Source organism: Acanthopagrus latus, chromosome 21, assembly GCF_904848185.1.
Source record: "Acanthopagrus latus isolate v.2019 chromosome 21, fAcaLat1.1, whole genome shotgun sequence".
In the NCBI taxonomy this organism is placed as follows: Eukaryota; Metazoa; Chordata; class Actinopteri; order Spariformes; family Sparidae; genus Acanthopagrus; species Acanthopagrus latus.
In genome coordinates this window covers 19,436,635-19,460,232 of record NC_051059.1, presented here as the reverse complement: position 1 = coordinate 19,460,232, position 23,598 = coordinate 19,436,635, and the positions used below count along the sequence as shown (strand labels likewise).

The 23,598-nt window shown below is 42.4% G+C and overlaps 1 protein-coding gene across 2 annotated transcripts; it reads left to right on the top strand.

The window, feature by feature from the left end:
* Nucleotides 1-1,744: 1,744 nt before the first annotated feature.
* LOC119010567 (transmembrane protein 275) lies at nt 1,745-5,691 on the top strand. Of its 2 annotated transcripts, XM_037082794.1 has the most exons (3): nt 1,745-2,708; nt 4,159-4,858; nt 5,169-5,691. In XM_037082794.1, exons 2-3 carry the CDS (start codon nt 4,274-4,276, stop codon nt 5,199-5,201), a joined length of 618 nt encoding a protein of 205 aa, XP_036938689.1. In that variant the 5' UTR covers nt 1,745-2,708; nt 4,159-4,273; the 3' UTR covers nt 5,202-5,691. The 2 variants fall into 2 exon arrangements, with proteins under 2 accessions (XP_036938689.1, XP_036938688.1); XM_037082793.1 differs by having other exon boundaries at nt 1,757-2,708; nt 4,159-5,691.
* Nucleotides 5,692-23,598: the final 17,907 nt, after the last annotated feature.

The following is a 23,598-nucleotide window of genomic DNA, read 5'->3' as shown; positions in this document are numbered from 1 at the left end:
GCGCTCTTCAGCTCAAGTATCCCTGCTTGGATTTTGTCATGAGCAAAACTAATTGGACTGCATGCGTGCGTTCAGACAGACACACAAACAGCTACTTCCTTTTTTGCCCGAATACAGTGAACTGCACCCCCGCAGAGAATCATAATACATTGATATTCAGGACAGCGCGAGCAGAATGGAGGCTGCACAGGAAGTGGCGTGGGGAAGAATGCTGTGCTCTAACAAAAACTGTGACGTGCTGTGAGGCTGAATAATGTAGGCGACGGGAGCCGGAGGAGGCGGCAGCGCCTTGATGACAACCATCCGTTTGATTGTCAGGCCTCAGATCACTCAGTGCCTCAGTCCCTCGATCTCTCTGCGTCTCTACGGAGGTAAACAATGGCACCCAGTTACCTATCCCAGCATGCACTTGCCGAAAGGCAGCGAAAAACACTGGACCTCACCTTAAAACCAGAACTAGGAACATTTTTAAAGGGTCAGTCCACCCAAATCCCCCGCAGTGAACACATTTTCCCAATCCTCCTGAGAGGTTTCCAGCCACATCCATGTTTTTCGATTAATTTAAAGAGATAGTGGTGTCCTCTTAAGTTTTTACCAATCATGTCTGAGCAAAAGAGAATGCATTGGCCAAACCCATTGGCCATCATTTGATGACAGCGTGCTTTAGCCTAGCAGCTACAGTGAACATTTTGGGTGATTTCAAATCATTTTTGGATCTCTGGGCTTCTAGAGACTTGGATTATGTTGGATGAGCTCTAAGGGACCGTGTTGTGTTTTAACCTGAGTAAATGATTTCATTTCTGAGTTAACTCGTCTTTTAAATCACCATAAAGACGCCGCTAATGGACTATTTGACCTCTGACCTTCTGAGCCCTTTTTAATGATTTATTACAATTTAATTTCAGGCTCATTAATTCATCCAGTTGTTGTCTTATTATCTTGACCTTTTATTAATAATTTACTGATGTTTATAAGTGCTAACCTGTTGGAGTACAGTGACTCCTGACCCTTTATTGAGGACTAATCAATGAGCAAACAGCCAGCGTGTTTTCACAACCTGCCAACCCTTATGTTGTTTTCAATTAATGACTTATCATTGATTTATTTAGGGCTGCAACCATATTTTTTTTTACATGATTAGTCAGTAACATTTGAAAAATTGCTCATCTTAACTTCCCACAGCCCAAATCGACGTCCACAACCAAAACACTCTCTTTTTTTTTCTGTATTCATAAATGACAAATAAAATAAAGCTGTTGTGGGTACTGTGGGCGTCTGGTATTGGACTCCTATAACACTGCTGGACAGCTTTAATACTAATACTAGCAGAACCAGAGATATCACCTGTTTTATTTCACACATACCCCTGTTGGACCAAAGTGTATCAAGTGCTGGTTCTAGGTTGGTGCTAGTGTTGGACCAGAGGAGAGCCACTACAGAGTCCCATCAATCACTCAATGTATATGTCTCCAATTTCCCACCATTGTCAGAAGCAAGTATGATGGTTTACACAGACTCATTGTGATGACACGTGTTGCTCCTCCTGGATTTGTATGCATCCAAACGCGACTTGTCCTCGGACCACTGTTGCTTCGATTTAGCATCCACAGTGAAAATCTTCTGGTTTATTGTCCCGTGGATGAGTCAGAACCAAAGACGTTTATTATAAAGAGGCAGTGCAAAACGTCGCAATGTTATTACACAGTATGGCCGCTATGAAAACTCTTTTTAAAGCTTTGTGCTCATTCTGGGGGGCTCGGTCAGAACATGCTTGCCCTGGCCCCCAGCCCCTGACGTTAGCGGCTCTTTGTTCCACACCAGCAAAGGGTTGGTTCCCTGGCAGGCACTGGTTCTGAACCAGCACTTGGAATTGCTCAGGTTGAAAAGGGGTTAATGCTCTTCTTCATGTGTAAAAACGTGGCGCCTACATTACCCACAATGCAACCTAACCACCGAAGAGTCATAACTGGAGTGAATTCATCAGTTTCAAGCAGCTTCCTCTGGAGCCACAAAAAGGTTTTATACTACTTTATTCCGCTCCCAGAGACCTGTAAACACACTTTAATGGGTAAAATTGGTGGCGTTACCATTTATAGAATAAAATCAGCAACAAGTAGGCAGAGTGAAGGTGACACACACACACACACACACATACACGCCAGGTTTAACAGTGAAGGATGGATGTGTGAGGAGGAGGAGGCAGGACAGCAGCCTCAGAGGTCCACAGAGGAGGGTCGAGGCTCTGCGCGGCGGATCACACATGAAACAATGAAGCATGTGGACTTCACACCGTCTGCCGGAGAGGTGATGACGCCTCGCATGTTTTAGCGGCTTCCCTCCATTTCCGCTGAAGGACGACCTGTCAGGTGCGCCGCGCGTCTCGGTCCAACATCAGGAGCGAGCGCGCCGCCGTGTCGGCTCCGGAGGGAAATGCCATCTCACCTAAGTGTTCTCGCCTCTCCCCTCGGATTTAATCGTCCTCAGCAGGTCGGATCGCCTCCACTGATGTGTGTTTCCGCCGCCTCTGATTGAATGGCTGTCATGACTTGTGCCCTCAGGGCTGCGAAGCTACGAAAGCAGGATGAAAATCCCTCGTTTGGTGTCTCTGCGTCCTCTCAGCCTCTCGGTAATTACAGGCGGTAATTAGATTTGGGAATCTCGGCGTAAAATCTGACGAAAACCATGGAAAGAGTGTGTCGACATGAAGGGTAAGATCTTTTTCTTCCCCCCCCCTCTCTCTCCCCACCGTTTAATTTTTCAGGAATGCAACACATCAATGCAGCAAGGATGCAGTTTAAGGTGCTCTCAGCAAAACCGGGATCACACTTAAACCATCTGACTGTGACACATCTGAGCTTGTATGTTTACTGATGCACACATTTACAGAGCACGTCCTCCTCTGAGCCTTTTGAACGGGGCGCATGTTGGAATAATATCTGATTTGCAAATAAAATACTGAGATGATTTTTTTTTTTCCTCCAGTGGCCTCGTTGGCACACAGGAAGCAGCTGCAGCGTGATGGCACACATTTTTTCTACTTTCACAAGACATGATCACATAAGCTGTAGGATTGATTCGGATCGATCATGTTTAATTATTGAGTGACAGCTTTGTACTTTTTAAAAACGGTGAGGCAAGAGTCACGGGGTGCATGCATATGATTTACACTGAGGCTTAGTTATTATGTAATCATGACTACTTATTCCTCTCAACTGTTGCTCTGTTATTGTTTATGTCAATATGCCATGTTCATTCATTAGTTGGTTTGTTACCAGGATTACACAAAAACTGCTCCACAGATTACCACAAAACTTGGATGGAGGATGAGTCTCTACCCAGAATAGAGCCCATTAACTTTTGGTGCAGAGCCACTAAAAACATTTTTTTATTTTTTACATTATTTTTGTGTCAGTTTCTCGGGGAATAATTCATTGAGTACGAAAGGGGACTGTTAGGTCTTGGTGGAGGTACACGTTCCACCGAGTGCCACTGGAGTTTCACATGAAACAGTAAAACTAGAGAAGCACATCAGTAGAGTGTATACCTCTGCCAATTTTAAATAAAACATTAGAATCAGCTACTTTCTATTTTTTGGGACTTGCATCAAATTGTTCTCACTTATAGATACTGGTAACATCATTATTACCTGCGAAATGAGTGAAAATGTCAAAAAATATCTTGGAAAAAAGATCCTGGATCTGCACATTATCCGTATCCAGAATAAAAGTTAAAGGGGTCCGTTCTGGGCTGAGACTCATCCTACATCTAAGTTTGGTGGAAATCCATTCAGTGGTTTTTGTGAAATCCTGCTGACAAACCAACAAACCAAAAAACAAACTGACAAAAGCGAAAACTAAACCTCCTTGATTGATTAAATTACACTTAAAAACATAGTTATTTTCTGAAGATTTCAATATCGGGCAGTACTCTCAGTAACTAGATACAAAAATGCAGTGTGTTCGTTATCAGATGTTTAATATTATACCTGTACAGTGCAGGAGTGGCAGAGCGATGAATGTTCACCGATGGATTACACAGATCCTCTCAGAGAGGACACTTGCCCACCGTGATCATTACACAGAGTGATAATAGTGCACAGGACAAGAGTGGCGTAATGAGTTTGGTTTATTACAGCTGTCATGTGTTGTCATTTCACAGACAAAGATGTTTCCGGGCTGTGAATTTATTTTAACGTTGCCATGGGGAAGAGTTCGGACTGAGACACGGAGAGATCTGATAACACGGAGGAAGAGAGACGCCTGGAGGTGAAGACATGGTCATCACCGACAGAAACACTGGCACCCCTGTACCCAAAAAGGAGCCCCAGAAGAAGACGAGGAGGAAGTCCCGCCCTCATGGCCTGCCCTCTCCGGCGCTCTGCTGCGCCTGTGGCCTATGCATCATGCTGGCTGGACTCAACATCACCCTGGTGGGAGCATTCGCCTTCAGCACACTGGTGCCTTCTGCCAATCCCCCGATCATCATTGGACCTATCCTGCTGCTGGTGGCCTTCTCCTTTTTCGGGGCCTGTTGCGTTTGCAGCCGCCTTCCTCCTCCCCACAGCTCGCGGAGGTCGAAGGTGGGAGGCAGGGGCACGGGGCTGATGGGACACGGCGGTCTGGCGGGTGGGGCGGCATTCGAAATAGAGACCAGTGAGCATACGCTGCAGGATACCACAGCTGTGCAGCTGAGCCCCACGTCCTCCCCTGGATCGTCCCAGGCGTCCAGCCCAGAGAGGGATCCTCCCGATGCGGCTCTGCCGGGGCCCTGCAAGCTCTTCACCACGACGGAGAGCAACGGCCCTTCTTCTGTTTCTGCCACCGCAGTCTACTCAGCCTCCACGGCAGCAGGAGGGGAGGTGAGGCTCAACCTGCCACGTGAAGAGGTGGTCACCTAGCAGCACACAAACTCTCTCAAGGCCGGAGTGCTGGCAGTGTAAATATCCTTCTGGGTCTAGGGCTTGCTGAGTGTGATTGTGTCCTCTAGTTTACGTAGTGCCATATTTCTGGTCGTGACAAGTCGTCAACAGTATGCTTTTTTCGATTTTTCTTGCTGTGCAGCCAACTGGTAATTAGCATGCAAAAGTTAATGAAACATCGGAGTATTTGTGGATCATAGGTTTTGGAATTCAATTTCCTACCTCTCTTGTGCTGTTTTTTTTCCTACAGGTCTTTGTTCTTAACGTGGGGCATTACTATTGACAACTTTTCATGTAGAGAATCAAACAGAAACATTTATCTCTCTCTCACTGTTACTCCGGTTCGTGGAAACCTCAGCTGTCGGCGGCGATTTTCGAGAGGGCTCGCCTGAAGAATGTGACTGTCGCTTTGTTCTTAAGACTTTAAAGATTAGATGTGAAAGGTCATCAGTGAACTGTACAGGTACATTTGTAGTGACATTTGGCATTTTGTGTGCCGTTTCCTCAGTGCTGAGCTTGTTTTGGGTGCATGAAGTATTATAGGTCACATGGGTCCCAAAGCAATATTCTCTCGCCTGAGGTTACATTCTTGGCATTTACAGTTTTACTACGCTGCTCGTCTACAGCCAATACATTTGTAATGAACAGTGGTTCGTACAGAACCGTGTGAACGGCACATTTACGTGCAACTGTGTACACTGTTGGATAGTGGGAGCATTGTTCCTGTAGTCTCACAACAACATTAAAAGGATAGGTTCACCCAAAATTGAAAATTTAGCCATTTTCTTCTCACCCTCATGCCTGCAGAAAGTCGGAGGATATTTTGTAACGCCAGGTTTATACTTGCTTGTCAATAACTTTGCTGTTTTCAGCCTTGGATGCTTGAAACAAAGTTAGCCAGCTAGCTATATTAAGAAAGCTAAGCAATGAAAAATTGAATAACAGCAGCGCGATCAAAAGAAACACATTAACAGCTGCCAACAGCTGCCACAAGTGTAATCCCTGACCCTAGCTGATTCAATGAGCAATTGATAAATGAGACATGAGATGTAATGTACATGCATTGAGCGGCAACATAAGCTTAATTTTCTCTCCGCCTTATAGAAACTCTGAAGGGACACACCACTTTATTCTCTCTCTGGTTGGTCATCTTTTAGATCACAATGTTATGAAAGCTGGACATTGGCATCATTCATTGGCCCAACCCCACCTCAGACAGGGTGCACGCTACTGCCTTTAGCTTAGCAGCCACAGTGAAGACTTCAGCTTTAAAAATGGTATAAATAAAGTATTTTCAAATCAAGTTGGGATCCCGATCAAGAGGACGACAAAACTTAACCCGACTTCCCGACCAGTGGTTAGGATCATGACTTTTTGGGTGAACTTACCCATCAACTTTCCTTTAATATTATGTTTCCACACTCGGTAAAGGTAGTTACAACTGAAATCACACATTAATCACAATGTTTTCGGTGATTTATATTCATTGATCCAGGCGGAACAGGGACTTACCTCACTGCAAGGCATTAAAATATGTCCTGATGATGATTTTGTCGTCATGAATTTGAATTTAATTGAATTTTCGTTCATCTTGAATGGGAACATGTGAATTTCACAGTATTTTAATTCTACCCGAGTTAACCTCCACTGGACCTCGTACACATGATATGAAGACGCCAAGACAGAGTTTAGATACACAGATTGCGTAAAGAAGTATCTGTTCCCCATCACTGTGATGTCTTCTTGTCAGTTATGAACTTGACTGGACAAATGAGACATTCAAACCCTGATTTCCTTTGAAAGGAAAGTTGCCTTAGACTGAGATATCAGGATCAAACTAATGAGGGCTATAACAGAAGTGCACAATAGCATTTTTCTTCAGAAAGCCTTTGTTTGGCTCTGGATTTCTATTCCATATTGTTAGAAAGCTTCAAAGTTTCTTCTTTTGTGGACGTGACAAATGCATGCAAATTGCTTAAATGTTCCATCTCAGAGATTTATATGGCGTGAACTCCTGCGTACAGGTACACACAGTGACCAGAGCATTCCCTTATACAGTATTAACATTTGTTATTTGTGATACAGCTCCTCGAAGGGACCAGTTTTTCTGTCAGCGCTCTCTCTCTCTCTCTCTCTCTCTCTCTCTCTCTCTCTCTCTCTCTCTCTCTCTCTCTAGCTGAGATTATTTTTTTTTTGCATGTTCAGAGAACTGACTCATGGAAATGCAGACACCCTGTTGTGAAGTGTTGGTGTTATCTGTGTATGTTAATTTGTGTAGCAGTTATAAACAAAACATCTGAGAAATGTAAAAGGATAGAATATTTTTGTGAAGACTATAATTTGTTTATTTTGAAAAGTAACCGATCCAAATGTGAATCCTTCAAAAAAAAAAAAAAAAGATCTGAATAAAAAGGCTCTTTCAGTAGAACATGAGGTTGTTGCTCATTATGTATGGGTGGCGTGACACCATGTTCTTGCTACATTGCATTTTATGTCATCATGAAGTGGAATGAATAAAAATGGCCAACTGGGTTTGTTGCAGATAAGAATTTAAAAACAAGTTCAGTGAGATCTTGTAGGATAAAAGTCGCCTCTTGCGACGTGTCGATGGCGCCCAGTGGCCAGAATAAATGTCGCTATTGTTGTCGCTATTGTTGTAAACCACAGATATGTCATTTTGTGTGTGTGTGTTTATATTGCAACTTTACTTTTGGCTTAGTTTTCAATTTGATGTTGCGATAAAAAAACAAACAAACAAAAAAAACAAATCCCATTTTGTTGCCATAAAGCAGGATAGACATGTCTCACCATCTTGTTAAAAACCGGGTAGATGACCCGATTTATTTTTTTTGCTAACAGCACCCAGATTTGTCAGCATAAATGTTGAAACACAAGGTCATAAACATGTAGTGTGAAGGTGATATTCAGCATATTGTTGAAATATCACTATGGTATGTATGACATGTACAAGTTTGCACATGTATGTGATTTGCAGATAATGTAATTTCCAAAATTTTTATTCAGGTGCCTGGGCAGGATCGTCTTTATGAGCGCTGTTTATTCCAAGATGGCGTCTATAAAAAGTCTTTCACAGCAACTTGAAGCTCTCCTCAGATGTGTCGGGAAAAAAGTGTTAACCTAAAAACGACACTTTCCGAAGATGAAACTAGTTATTGACAGACATTTGAGTCAAGTCATTTGGTCCAAGTCTGAAATAAATGTTAATTTTCTCTTGGGATCAAGCTAAGTATCTGGTAACCTGCAGTATCTGGTCATGAAGAGAAAATACAAGGTGTTAGTTCTATCTTATTTTGATATTATTGACCGATTAATCCAAACTGTTCAACCGTTTTATATTCAGTTAAATAATTGCAATCGAATGAAAAAAGAAAGAAAAGCTGAACTGAAAACACCATGGAACAAAGACAGGTCGTTTAATTTCTGTTTTGATTCAAGTTGCAAGTAATCAACAACCTGTCCAGGTCACACTGACTCGAGTCCACTTCTCTGATTACTGATCCATCTGCAGATCACTCTTTTGAATATTCGAAAGATCATTTGGCTTATGACATGTCAGAAAACAGATATTCAGTGTAAAGAAACACAAAACAGACAAGCAGCAACTCTTCACAAGTGTGAACCAGAACACTTTATACATTTTTAAGCAGAGTGCATTTTTTTGCTAGGGAAAAATTAGGCAAAATGTTCTCAGATGTTGAGAAATTATGCAATATTAAAGATAGATTCTCTAGCTAGATAATCTGGACCTTCACCAAAAATGAACGGGGTTTATTCTGGGCCATCATCCACTCAAGTCCAGTAGATTTTGTGTAATCCTGCTGACAAACCAACAAACCAGTGAACAAACAAACTGACACACGCAGAGTTAATAAATCTCTCAGAGTCATTGTTTACTTTGCTGTCGATTGATTAATCAAATAATTAATCAGATCGTCGACTCATCAGTGCTGTGGTAATCTGTCGCAGCCTGGTTGAAAATCTATTCTGAAGTCTAACACACCCATAGATTGGCTTGATCGAAGACCTCAATATGCTCGTGTGTGTGCTTCACCACTCGAGGGCGCCACAGCCCCGTCGATGAGCTCCATGCGAGGTTACATAAACGTGGCGTTTAAAATCAAGCCAATAGATGTCAGCAGATCATTGCAAGTCCCTGCTGGCTATTGCTGAGGCTGTCACAGAGCTAATGGTCTCTGCAGAATGTATGTGAGTGAATTTGGTGACACCGTTAACTGCATATTGATTATCGCAAAGAAAACACACTCACAAAATCATTAGAAGTTGTTTGCTGCTTTCACAAAGTGCTGCGTTGTGAAGGAGCCAAGATGAACCTGCCAAGAGTGTCAGTCGCCTCCATCATGTCCATTCTAGAAGCCGCAGCTGATACGAGTAATTGTATTAATTTTATGGGCATCATTCTGATTATTCAGGATGCTGATAAAGCTCCCTCGTGCGCACGGGATGGTGAAGGCGCAGATCTGGGTCGCCCTACTTTCTGAGGAGGCTCACAAATGACTGTGATCTTCTGTGAGAATGATTTTCTTCTTTTTTTTGGCTGCAAAAAAACCCCCACTGACGTTCAATTTTCACGGTTGGACTCTTGATAAAAGTTTGAATTCTGAGTTTGAGTGTGAGCGTAACATCAATCGAGTCCCAAGGGAGTTATACCATTAAAATCGTGTTTGATTTGGCGTTATCATTCATAGGAAATCACTGACCTTTTTCTCTACTCTGGTGCATTTTTACATAAGTTTACAGTAAAAATTAGATTACAAAAAAAAAAACTGTATGAGTCTGAAGCAGCAGATGGTGGGTTGAGGCTGGTTACTGTATGAGCCAGGAGGGAGAAGCCGAGCCAAGACACGGAGGCTGTCACATATCGGCAGAAAGTATCAGGATTCTCTGTGATTGAGCTCGCGGCGGAAAACAATTTGAAATTCCGGAAAACACGACATCTACAGAGTCGCTGTTCCGCTCAAACCCTCTCCGTCTGCAGCTTCCAGGTTTGCGAACATTTCCCATGAGGCTGCCGTCAAGCATGCCTACTTCCTGCATCTTCTGCTTGTTGGCCTTCACTGAAGAGGCTCATAAAACATATTAAATGTTTAGCCAGCTGGTGGCTGAGAGATTTACTGCCTTCTGGAGGTGAACAGGTTTGTAGGTGAGCTGTGGTGAATATGTACATGTTTATGCTCCCTGAGCAAAGGTCAGGTCACGGTTTAAGGCTGCTCATCTTTTACTTGTTGCAAAAAAAGGGGGACCAAATGGAAGCAAGACCTATGCCCACTGAACCCTGTGCTCTTCTGTTAACATTTTTATAAGCACAAGAGCAAAGTCTGCCTGTTGTTACAAGTGTCAGACGATCACTTTCCCTCTGCATTTCTGTCCCTTTAAGCACCGGTTGTTTTACGGTTCCTGAGTTAAAATACTTCTTCACCTTTTTTATGGCTTAAATAAAGTGAGAGTCTTTGTTCGATGTCGCCGTTTTTGTGCCGAATGATTAGATGAGGAAGGTTTTCTGATGACACACCATCCAAGCTTTGGGTCTGGATTTGTATTTTATCAGAGCAGCTGTCACACGTGCCTGGTGGATTCAAAATGTTGAGCAGACGATGTGGACAGAGCGAAGTTTAATGTCGAATATATCGGAGCGTACGCAGGCGTAGGCATGCTGTAAACAAGCCATAGTAAATGTTGACACCACCTCTTTCGTAGCACTATATTCAGCACTACTGTGTTGCAAAATCACTGACAAGGCACACTGGTACATCAAATACCGTGGGTATAAAGTCTCTTTTTGTTGACATCTTTGAACACCACGCTTGTTCATGCTGATATGAGGTTGCAGCAATGATTGAGCCTGATTGTGATTCCTCTCCAGTTGTTTACGGTGCAAACAACTGGAGGGAAATCGGAGGCTGTCGAACCCGCACGGCAAACCTCACATGTCTTCTTGTTTGTCACGAAGAGATGCTGCACGCCGGCAAACACACCGCGGACTCACACCTGCAAGCATCCCATCCGCTCTGAACCGGAGTGTGGCGGATCCCGACGCTCTGTTCATGCGCTCCGATGTGTGTGTGTGTGAGAGAGAGAGCGCTCTCAGCTGAATGAGTCGGCGGAGGAGGGGGATGGAGGGTGTAATCAAGCTGAAAAGATTAGGGGAAGACGAGCTGCTGAGGATCTATGAGAGCAGACACTGGTTATATAACCCTAACCCAGTTCACTCCGCTTCCAAAGACAGGCTGGGGAGGGGGGGGCGGCGAGGATTTGCTGAAGTGGGGTGAATCCTTAGTGTTTAGGCCAAAATGAACCAGGACAGTTGGTTATCTCCATGCACCGTCGATTCGGATGACAATGGGTGTCACACGATTCTCATTCAAAAGCTGTTTTCTCCAGGTCATCAGGGAGGTTATGGATGGCTCTGTCAGATAAAAAGGCCTTGACTTACTTGGCGCTAATGAGTTTGTTCTTATTGACTGCCTCCAATGTCCCCCCGCCCCCAACCGGTTGTTGCTTCATTGCACTGGTGAGTACAGCAACATATTTCAGGCCCTCCCTGCAGCCCTGAACGCCAGGTGTTTACTCAAGATTGGTTGCCGAGTACCTTTGAGCACATGACGCGATGAGAAAACAAAATATCAAAGTTGGCTTCGGTTAGAGTACAGATAGAGGTGTTTTGGTCCTCCATGTGCCCGAGCACGGCCGGGCCTCGTGACTGGGCTGTTTTTGTTGCTCTTCGAGGGCGACGTCGGAGGAGAAAGCTCCCCACAGTTCAGGAGGGCAAAGATGCAGCAGATTTTCGATCAGAACCATTGAGGGGTCCTCGTGGTATTGCTGCAGCGCTCTGCATACCAATGACAGCTGACAATGGGTCCCTCGCCTTTCTCAACTCCTCCATTCACACTCAGTAAATGGCAGTTTATTCAAGTGGCCGGAGCTGTTGCATAACCCCGCTTTTCACAAGTCTATATGTGGGCCCTGGGAGAAGGAAACATACACAGTCTCCTACAGAGACAGGATCCCAGTGAGGTTCCAGGGGAAACATAAAGGCACAAGAAAACAAATAACAGGGTGAGCTTGATGTGAGTTGCATTAATGCAGGGCCGGTCGAATCCATCACTGTTTCGTATATGCAGCCATTAACAGAGCCGATCAATGTCGCTTCAGTCATGCTCCGCTAACGTGCCACAGTTAGGCCTCTTCCCTTCACCTCGCCTGGCTGTCTGTGACCTCTTCTGTGAATGTTATCCTCCTGCGTGCGGCACACTGTTTGACCAAGCAAATCAATACCCGAAAATAGACCGGTGGCGTGTCAATAGTTAATTTTGACGGCTGCTAAAATATTCAACCTGTGGGTCCAGAAAGCCAAAATGTTTTGCTTTGCGGGGGGGCTGTGCGGTGAACGTCACTGAGGGGGCTTGCAGTGATTTTTTTTTTTTTTTTTAGGGCATTGTGAGTATTAAACTGTGGTGTCAGGTGAGGACAGTGTTTTTGTGACTTATTAGATCATGTTTGATGAGACAGCTGCATGGTCACAGAGCGCAAGCGAGACAACTGAATACAGTATCGGGATGTCCTGCGGTGCGACGGGGCTGGTAAACAACATGTGGTACCGCTCGGTGCCGGCAGAGGCCCCCCTTTTTTCAAAGAAATCCCGGAACAATGAATGAGTAACACTTCTCCACAGCACAGCAGACTGCTTCAGACCGGTTTCAGTGCTCCACATTTGAGAGAGGCTGTCATACTCAATTGGACATCAGCTGTCTCTGTGCCATCATTTTACTGCAGCACAGTTTCCCCTTGTTGATCATTGATGAATCGTTTTTTGGATCGCATCTTATTGTTTTATATGCAGCAATTGAAGTTGCACAGGGACCTTCCTGGTGTGTTTCTGCTGTTGAGGCAATGTTCTCTGCAAACGGGTACTTATGGTGCCCTTGACCCGACGTTGCTCTTGCGTCTTCTTCTGTGGTTTCGTAATGCCATGATAATAGCTTTTCATGTGGGTCATTTCACAGGTGAAAGGACGACAGGTAGTTTAGTACTTGTCCAGTTCACCACTTAAATATATACTGCATGGAATAGTAATGACATGATCACTGGGGGGAGACGGCTGAGGAATGACCCTTGATTAAATTAAAGGCCTCGTCTCAGCATCACTGAGAGCCACGTGTTGCGTATCAGGTATTCACCGAGTGTCCTTTTAAATAAGTAATGACGGGGCAGATCTTTGGAGCTCATGAACTCTCAAAGTGACTGAAAGTCCTCTTCCGATTTGGAAGAAAAGGTCTGATTTACTGGTGTGCTGGTGGACACTGGCCACCTGTAGGAAGAGAGGAAACCCTTCTCGCCGTGCGTCAGTCCGGTTCCATAGCAGAGAAACAGTTTGCCATGGCAGCGGCTATCGGCACACACGGCACTGTGGGGGTGGCCGGTCTGTGTCAGCACTCATTACCATCCACCGTCTTGGTGGATGCCTCGTCCAGCAGTCCTTTAGAAATAAATAAAAGAGAGATGCTTTACACTTTAATGACTTTCCCACAGTGGCCCTCCAAAACAACAGCACCCCTTAAATTGCTGTGCCCTGGCTGAGACGAGAGGAGAGTCCCCACTGCTCAACAGAGGAAGGGAAATACTGAGTCCACTGTCTGTCCACTCTTGCAAGGCCAGCCAACAGGAGGGGGGGATAATCAGGTCTTTATGTGGCATGGGGCCTACAGGGGACAGCCTCGGTATTGTCCCCACAGCACCCTCCCTTATCCCGGTTTGATTGTTCCTCTGGATCCAACACATGGTCACGTTGTGAAACCCCCACAACCTAGAGTTTTTTGTTTGTTTTTTTTTTTGGCATCTACTTCCCGTAACGAACCCTGACCCGTCAGCCAGTGGATGTCCAGTTTAAAGCAAATCGATGAGGCCACTGATCTCATGTGTAATTTATTAATAGCCTTTTTTCCAGGTACATGTTCTTGTTTAGATATCCTTTTGGCAGGTTTATAGAAGTAAATACCCAGAGCTGTGGTTTAAGTGGCTCGCTGTGATCACATGTCCACTGCCTCCTTCCAAAAAATCTTTCGCAGAGGATTATCTGTTTTGCTGGAGTTGACTGCTGACAGAGGAACAAAATGGACGACAACCAAAATATGACACTGCCAGAGTAACGAAGCACATGGACTGAGATACACATTTCTACTAAATGGAAACCGGGAAGCAATGTCAACAACAGTTGCTCCAAGCCTAACATTAAACAAACTATACACGTCTGCTCTGCAAGATAAATGCTGATTTCAAAGCCAGTTATGTAACTGCTGAGATGTATGAAGTGGAGGGCTGTGCAGCCATGGTTTCTCCAATCTTAATCTGCCAGGACTTTATGAAAATAGATTAACACATTCTTACCATAAATCGGTTTTTATTTTAAAGGATTCTAATACGTTGAGTTTAGGACCAGTGTTTGCATTTGCATTCTTCCTTATTTTTTTTCTTTTATAACAACAGATTTTAAAGGAGCTCTGTGCAACTTCTGGTTTGTTGGAAGCTGGTCTTCAGTTTATGCTAGCAGACTCCATTTGTAAACTATTGTCAGCAACTGTTGTTCTCTGTTAGCGGAGGCAGTGGGACCAGGCACTCCAGAAAGTCCATAAAGTCTAACCTTTTGGACTGTCGCCGAAAATCCATCCCAAGTCCGCCATAAAGAGGTCCGGGTAACAGTGTGCAAGTTGTTTATGGAAAAAGTGGTCATTCACAGATTCACAGATATTCAGGGGCCAATCATCATCTAATGATCCATTTATCTTGTATCTCCCAGTCAGCTCTCTATTAATTCATTATTATCGACTAAATGTTCATTTTTGTGTGCCTTATTGTAAAGTGTTACCCGAAATCTACGTCCCAGCAGCGTTAAACCACTTGACAAAATCGTCCACTGGTTTGTATGCAACCGAGAGATCAGGAGGATCCAACTTTGCACGTCATCTTCTCACATATGGCTAATAAATAGTGATTAACACATATAAATGGTTTCAAATTGTTGCGGGCCTGTAATTAATTAATTAATGAGTTTATGAGCATATGTATTCATTCTGAAGCTTCCGGGCAACAACTAATATCTCGGATAAAAAAACAGACTAAAAATTCTGCAGGAAAAAGACCGACTCTGGAAGCTTGAACTCCTGGTTTTAGACACAAGGGTTATTGACTTGCAAAGGTGTTGAGTCAGCTTTAAAAAATCCACATTATTGTCTGGTTGTGTCATCACTGGTCAAGGTTTCATCCATTTACGATGCCAATTCTTGCCATAACTTGGAGAACTCTCTCTTTCGGTTGTGTGTTCTGTCTGCGAGACGTCAGCAAACAAGGCGCCGCTAAAGTGGATTACAGCCGGTGATGACATACTGTATGTAGTAAAACATAATCTCTGCCGTAGTAAATCCTCACTGAGCCGGCTGTGTGTGTGTGTGTGTGTGTGTGTGTGTGTGTCAGGAGGTGATGTATGAATTCTATCTGACCCTTTTCTTGACGACACTGATGTCATACAATATTCATTATTTATAGTAATACTAACAACTTTCAAATAAAATGAAACCTTATTTCTGGTGCTGCTCTAAGTGGGATGTTCAAATCTGTTATCTAAAAACCTTGAATAGCAAACAATTAGCATGAAGCACTTCCGTGTTTCGAGATGAATGCTAAACTTACGGAGCCACAAGCACGGCTGTATGCTGAAGATTTAGAGCATGTGGGAAACTTCCTTTTTACTGCCGCAATTTCTTCAAACTTTTCATTAACAATAAAAATGAATTTATTTTTGCCATGAGCACCACAGTTATCTCGTTCTCACTGGTGAACAACAGGGGAATAAAATAAGAACACAACCGAGAGAGTTGAGAAGTTCATATCCAAACAACAGGCTGTGAAATCAGGGTCCTTACCAGACCAGTTACTGTGCTGTCCCTCTTAAAATTGACTCTGAATAGGCTGAACAACACTCAACTCCGCCTTTCTTCGTGATCCGGTTACATCACCTATTGGTGTCCGAGCTGAATGAAGACTGAGAGAAGCAAAAAAGAAAGAAGCAAAGAAAGAACGTGAAACTGGAAACCATACATTAGGATGTGTAACTGAGAATGAAAACCTAAATGGACTGTTGTTTTAACACCTGGAGAGGGCGTAAAGAGGTCAAGCAAACGTATTTTTGTTGATTTCCTGAGACCGGCTATCATGCGTAGTATTGTCTGAGTCGACATGACTTTCTATATGTTGGAAAGCCGGTTGAGAATTTACAAATATTGCTTTACAAGTGCTCTTACAGACCTCCAGGGTTTATGGTTCACAGGGGAAATAAAAAAGTCAGTCGACACACGGAAGCAGGTGTTTCCTTGACTTTCCCTGACTCATGGCATTGACACAGCTGACTCATGAGGAACAAAGTCACATCCCTTCCATCACGCTCACATACTGCACACTTAGGAGTCTGTCACCATGAAGACACTGGAGGTGGCGGTTTCACTCCTTTGCATGTTTGCAGATGTCATTTATCTGCGAGGGAGGAAGGGAAGATTGGTTCCACTGTTTTTTGTCTTGGACAAAATGGATTTCATGCCCCAGTAGACTGAAGAAGGTGACAAGGGGTGTGATCTTGAGCCCTGAGGGTGTTTTTCTTGTATGAATTAACTAAAGGATTGTGCAATGTTTAACAGTTAACATTGACATTGTTTGTAATGTTACATTGACAGAGATGTTTTATGGTTTAACCTGTAACGTCTATTCAACAGTTGTTACAAGCTAGGCCTGCCATTTAGCTTAACAACAACGTTAGCCATTTAGGCTATATTAACCCCAAAGTTGTTTTGTTTTTTTAGCTAAGTGTGTCTTCAATTTTAGTTTTCCAACTGTAATCAACAGCTTCGGCCTTTAACACCATATACTGAAAAGCTTTACAGTTGTATCTGTAACGCTAACCTACAACTCAGCTCAAACTAATTAGCTTAACCTGTCTGCTTGTCTAATGTGATGTTAGCAAAATATTGTTAATATTTCAACACAATACATCAACAATGACAAAGCTAACTTCAGAAATGCAAAATAACACATGTATTGAATTATTTTCTGGTTAATACACCCATCATTCCACAGTTGTTACGAGCTAGGACTGCTATTTTAGCTGTTTAACAGTTAGCATCACCAGTGTTAGCCCGTAACACTGTATTTACCCAAAAGGTTTACAGTTTCATCATTAAAACTAACCTACAACTCAACTCAAGCAAATCAGCCAAACGTGTCTGCTTATCTCATGTAATGTTAGCTAAATTAACTTAGCATTTTGACACAACACATAAACAATGACAGAGCTAACATCAGGAACACAAGATTACCTCTCTGACCCGTATCCAAACATGTGTTTAGAATTATTTCGGTTAATTAACCCATCGCTCCACAATTGTTAGCTGATCAACACATCAACAACGTTGCCCTTTAATGCTATACAAATCCAAAAGTTTCACCAGTAACGCTATCCTACAGCTCATCTTAAAAAAAAGTAACACAACACATCAACAATTACAAAGTTTATTTCAGAAATCAATGAAATTATGTACGTATTTTGTAAGAAAACTGGCTCAGCATTAAAGTTAGTATAACCACCACATAACCAAATCCTTTCACAAATCTCCCAAGACCACTGATATTTATCCCTAAATTGTTTTGTCTTGAGGTCTGTTGTTTGTTCTCTGATAACATGAAAGGTTGCTTTTCAAACACCTGTATAAAAAGAGGCTAAAAAGCTGCAGTTATAGGGTGATAATTGATAGTTTTGTTACTATTGTAAAAAAAAACAACAAAAAAACAACAACAAAAAAAAAACATTGAAAGGCATGGAATTTAATGAAACATTAAGTTAAAAAAATTAAATTGATAATATATGAAGCTCTGGTTTCCATCTGAACGTTCCACAAATGTTAATTTCAGAAAAATTGGTGGAATAAAATGCTAACGCACATTTCTACTTGTATGTGAGTATCAGGACTTTGGGCAGTCTGAGACAAACAACTGGTGAAGCTAATTCTCCAGTCAGGTGCCTTTAAAACATAGAAGGAGAGCAGGGCGCAATCAGATTACATAATTAAAAGTGCTCCAAACTTTTGATGAAAGGTTGAAGGTTAAAAGTTCATTTCATGGCCATTTTACAACAGCAGCAATGGAGCAACAAACTGAGCACGATTCAACCATGTCAGATGACGGAGTTCTGCAAATTGATTTAATTGTTTATTGCAGTGTACGTTTGTCATTCAGCTAACTTTCCCCATCAGCTGAGTTCAAAGCCCTTTGTGAGACGCCAGGATAACTGTGCCAGGTGTCAGTGTCACTTACCCTGTGACTGGCATATGGCGGGCCATGTGACGCAGCCTGCATGACGGTGAGATCAGCGTAATCAAGAAGCCATAAAGAGACAGTGGTGTCACACAAGCAGGCGATGAATGAATGGCCCCTGTCATTTCATCTTCAGATCTCCTCTGGCAGCTTAGGCGACACTCAAAACAAGTCAAAACAGCATAAAGCGCAATGATATTTTATTCTTTATATGATGCACCCGTATCCTCTTTTTCTGTGCAAAGGAAATCAGACTGTTCAAAGACATTGTTGAGCAGATCAGTGTATGACGATTATCTTCTCTTTTGGCATTTTTGTTGGCGCTACTCGGAACCAGTGTCCTCTTGTGCACAGGGAAACAGGATGGGAGTAGCCAATGGAGAAGGCTCCATTTTCAAAATGTCCTCTTTGAACTAATCCCCCACCAGCTTTCGCCACCATGTTGCCCTCTCCATGCAAAACCCAACAATAAAGCTAATATATTGATCTGCTGTGGGAATGTTTTCGTGCTAAAGATTTCCGTTCCTATTCCTTCCTTAAACCAGGATTTGAACATGCAACGCTCTGGTTTTTCTACTCGCTGCGTTCCACCTGGTTCAGTGTCTGATGCAGAGAGTACGGTCAAAGAGGCTTACAGCCGTCCGCTCTTAATGAGGCTTTGCACACTCCTGGACCCCCGTCAAGAACAATGACCCAGCTGTGTGCGGCCCGTTTCTCTTTGGTGTTGGAGAACATGCAGAGAGAGAGCTCTGTTAGCAGGTCAGTGGAGATGCAATGAGTTCTCAGCCGTGTGTCTGTACGTTTCGGCGGTGGAATGGCCACAGATGAGTCGGGAACACGGCGTACTCAGTGTGTTTTACCATTAAAGGTAAAGAGCTTGTGTTGCGGCTTGGGGACAACAGGCCTCGTGCATTCAGATCCTCTCGTTCTGCCGCACATATGCAAAGTGATTACATTTCAGTTTTTGCAGATCACCAGGCCAGCGTGCCTGAGTGGGAGGCTTCGTATGTTTGAAGTTTGAAAGAGGCTTTAACCACTCGCCCTAATAATGGAGCCTTTGAGGTCCGATGGGCCTTTCGCACAAACCGGACTCGCTATGAATAAACAAGCCCCTCTTACATAAACAGCCAGGAAGGCCAACTCTAATTATCATACAGCCGCTAACAATGAGTTTCTGAGTTGAATTTCATGCTGTCGGAATTGGTTTGGATTTTATCTTATGATGAGCTTGGACAGTTCGTGACATCGACCTCGCCTTTCCTCACATGGTGATATGATTATTAAACCAAATGATACGTCTCTGCATGTAAGGAGGTACACTTTTCATATGGTGTTTAAAAAAAAAAAAAAAAAACAATAATAGGATTAAAAATGTTTTGATCTGATTTCAAAGCTTTTCTGATTTCTTGGAACTCTAAGGCACATACATGTAACTCTCTGCACTCGTGTTCAGAACAATGACCACAGGGTCACCGCTCAGTCCCATAGTCCACAGTTATATGGTTTCCTAAAAGCAGCTGCCACCTTTATCACGCTGTTGACCTTTCCTTGACCCAGTGACATTTACACCAGGGTGCACACAGTCAACTGAGGACAAAGGTAGCCCCACAACTGGCTCAGGTGTTATTTCTAAACAGCATTGTTAGATGATAATTCCAAAACATTTGCTAAAAATGTACTCATCTGTACCTTTCTGTCTTCACGAATGTTTAGGCAGAAATGACTAGTCCTGTTATGTTTGAGAGAAAATCAATAACTTTTTTGATAATCAAACAATAATTTTAGTAATTGTTTTCTCTGTCTTCTCAAATGTGAGGGTAACATTCCATTCTATGTCTTAATTTATGTGATCAGAAACTGAAACTAAAAGTCTTTGGTTGTCTGGGCAAAACTTTAAATACATCACCTTTAGTTTGAGTCAATTGTGTATGAAGGACAAATAAATAAATGAGTAAATGAATAACTACATTAATAAATGAAAAAAATAGTTTAGTTATCTCTAATTGTCTACATTTGTTTATTCATGCATTTATTTATTTATAAAACATTTTGATTTATTATTAAGTCTTTTTTTTCAACAACGTTATAAATGATAAATAAAGACATAATTTAGCACGATGAAAAGAATAATGCAGATAACCTTTTTTACTTTATTCTGACACTTTTCAGACCGATTGACAAATTAATGAATTGAGAAAACAGCTGACAGTTTAATCAAAGAAGAAAATCTACTTTATAATTGATTTAGCAATTGTGAAATTAGTAACATGAGTTTGGCTTTATTTTTGTTATCGATTAGTCTGCTTGCTAATGTTTCTATTCATCATTCAGTCAGCTTTGTGTCAGAGAAATGATGAAAAATGGCTGGCAAGTTCCAAGAACCAAATCCTCTCATGTCTTTCGTCCAACCAACAGTTTAAAAACCAAAGATGCTAAACTGAAAATAATGTTAAAGTAAATAAATAAAATAATAAAAAAACAGTAGCACCCTTACAACTGAAAAACCTTAACTAAGTGGTGTGGCCAAACAATATATCCATTTGGTTGCCAGATGTTTACAAATCTGATGTTTCACGGCTTTATTGATAAGACGGCATTGAGAGATGAGAGGATGATAGCGAGAGAGAGAGAGAGAGAGAGAGAGAGAGAGAGAGAGAGAGAGAGAGAGAGAGGCGGGATGACATGCAGTGAAGGGCCACAGGTCAGACTTGAGCCCGTCTGCTGCCAACTGATTGTTTCTAGCAAAAGATCTGTACAGAAGACTGATATAAATATATAAATGACTGTTTTTCCTGTTTTGATGTTAATGCTTTAAATATGTAAGAGAAATCATTAATAATTCTTAACCCATTCCGTGCACGAATGCAGTCAATTATGGGAACTTTTGGATCATAAAACCATTTTGCATCTGTACATTACCACTCAGCAGGTGCTTGCTTTAGGCACATGATCCACCATTAAGTGTCTATTTTGGCCCGTGATGGGAAGTTTGGTCACTCAATGACTGAGCAAGTAGGTGACGACTTGCTTTCGCCCTATTTTAATGCAATGACTGCTGCTGTTATCGCTTATCACTGTCACTAAAATAACTCCCCAGGCGGGAGTCAGCAAGCACGAATTTTGTAATCGAACAGATCGCACAGTTCAAAAGTTCAAAGTCATTTTTGCACAAAGTTAATCATCATCATCACGATGGGAGCAGTGAGGTGACTATAAAAAAGGAAGGAATGAAAGGCTGGTTTTATACACGTTAATCCCCCACTATAAAATATTTAATCAGTGGATCTCTGGTTGTAGTTCTGGTATGAAAAAGACTTAATCTGTGTTTGTTAAGACGCTGTCAAAGGTTCAAGTCCTGCCACAGAAAACAGGTGTCAGAGAGTTAACTTCAACCTGAACGTGTCTCCTGCTCAACTATGAAACATAAAGAGGCCGTTTGTTGTCTTTGTGTTCGAGTTTTAATTAAGATGGCTCAGCTAAATGTCTATCTGTGTCTGTGCATGTGTGGCACTGTAGCAGGGAAACAGTGAATAATAGCGCCTTCAGTCTGTACTCAGTGTTGCACCCCCGAGAGGAACAATCAGATGCTTCTAGCCTGACTCGGTTCGGGCCGAGTCGGGTGATGTTACACGAACAGGCTGCTGTGTGCCAGCTAAATGAATTGGGTCCATGCTGGAGGACAATTCCCGTTTTATCCCCCCGTCCCTCTTGACAGCTCCTGTGCCACAATGCCCCGCTCTCCACAGATACAGTTCCCACGGTGCAGTGGGCAACCTGGGACACGCTGTGTGGTTAATGGTGTAAGAGAGCACCAGTGTGTGCTTACCTGAGTGTCTGTTCGTCAGCCCAGCATGCAAGGGAACTGATTAAATGACACTCAGAGAACAGGGATGGGAATTTTTTTTTTTAAGAAAAAGCAGACAATAACACTTTTTCTTTAATGCCACTATGAGAATTGAAAGGACAGGTGAAGCCTTTTATACGCAGATAAGAAGAGAATGACCCCTTTTTTTTTTTGTTGTGCTGTTGCGAAAACCTTCTTTGTGAACCCAAAGTGACAAAGAAGATGTGAAAATGCTGCAGAGGAAGTTGACCCAGACAAGGAAAAAAGAGAAACAAAGCGTGTCTAGGTCAAGGTGTGTGTTTTCCCAGACATGCTGTAGTCCTCAGTGCTGTGTGGGATTTGAACATAAAGAATTTCCCTCACAGTGAAAGGATTTGTAAATCCTGTGAGGCTGACTGAGACACTCTCTCCCTTCAGTTTTATTTAAGACCAAACATGACCAGATTTCTGTTAATCGAGGGTTAACAAGCTCTTGAAAGCATCTTCTAATGTTTGACCAACATCGGATTAAATGTACAGTTTCCACAACATAAAAGGTACATAAAAGTTGAATAAAATTCCACAGAAAAGATCCAGATGAATACAGCGCGGTGGTGTTTTTTTTTTTTTTATATAACAACAGATGTTTGCCAGGAGGTTTTCTAGTTTTATCACTCACAGTGTTTTCAGTCTGTCAGTAGAATTTTGTCTTTAATGAGAAGACTGCAGTGTTAAGTATTGAATCAAGAAAACAAAAAACATAAATGAGATACAGATAAGTTAGCTGCAAACATAATTTGACCAGATTTGGGTTTGCTTCATCTGTTTCTAAACGTTTACTGCTTATGCTCTAATGTTGCACAAAATGTAGTTGGGCCTGCTTGGAAATATTACACATATCTGATATTCCCAAACAGTGTTTCCTTGAGGTTATTCTACTGAAGCCCCTCTCCTCTGACCACTGGAGGGCAATCCCTAGCTTCAGAGTTCACAGTGGTTTCACTGGGTTTGATGAAAAGTTTAAGCACCAGTTTGAGGGGCGTTCTGTTAACCGACCTCGTTGGGCTTTGTCCAGTATGATGTGCATATTTCACGGTCTATTCTGTAACCTGCAGTTTGTCAGTTTAATGCTGTTGTATGTTCCACAAGTTAGATGTTTCACTTAAGGTTTGTCATTTCTTCTTTACTCCACTGCTAGGTCATTTCTCATGATGATAATAAACACATTAAAATGGATCAAAGCCAATTTAAAATAGTTTTTGGCTGATTATCTTGACAACGTCCCACCAGACAGCACAATATCTGTTTTAAGAAGCTGACTGGCTGGCCTTTCTGCAGATGGACAAACATGCACGTAACCTATGCAGGTAAGATATGCATTAATTTTATTTTGAAATATTCTAAAATAATCAACAGAATGTGAACAAATAGAAGCTTTGACATTGTGTCAATGACTTCTATGTAC

What these genes read in the sequence shown, in the direction of transcription:
- LOC119010567 (XM_037082793.1), top strand. Translation starts at nt 4,274, where the DNA reads ATGGTCATCACCGACAGAAACACTGGCACCCCTGTACCCAAAAAGGAG.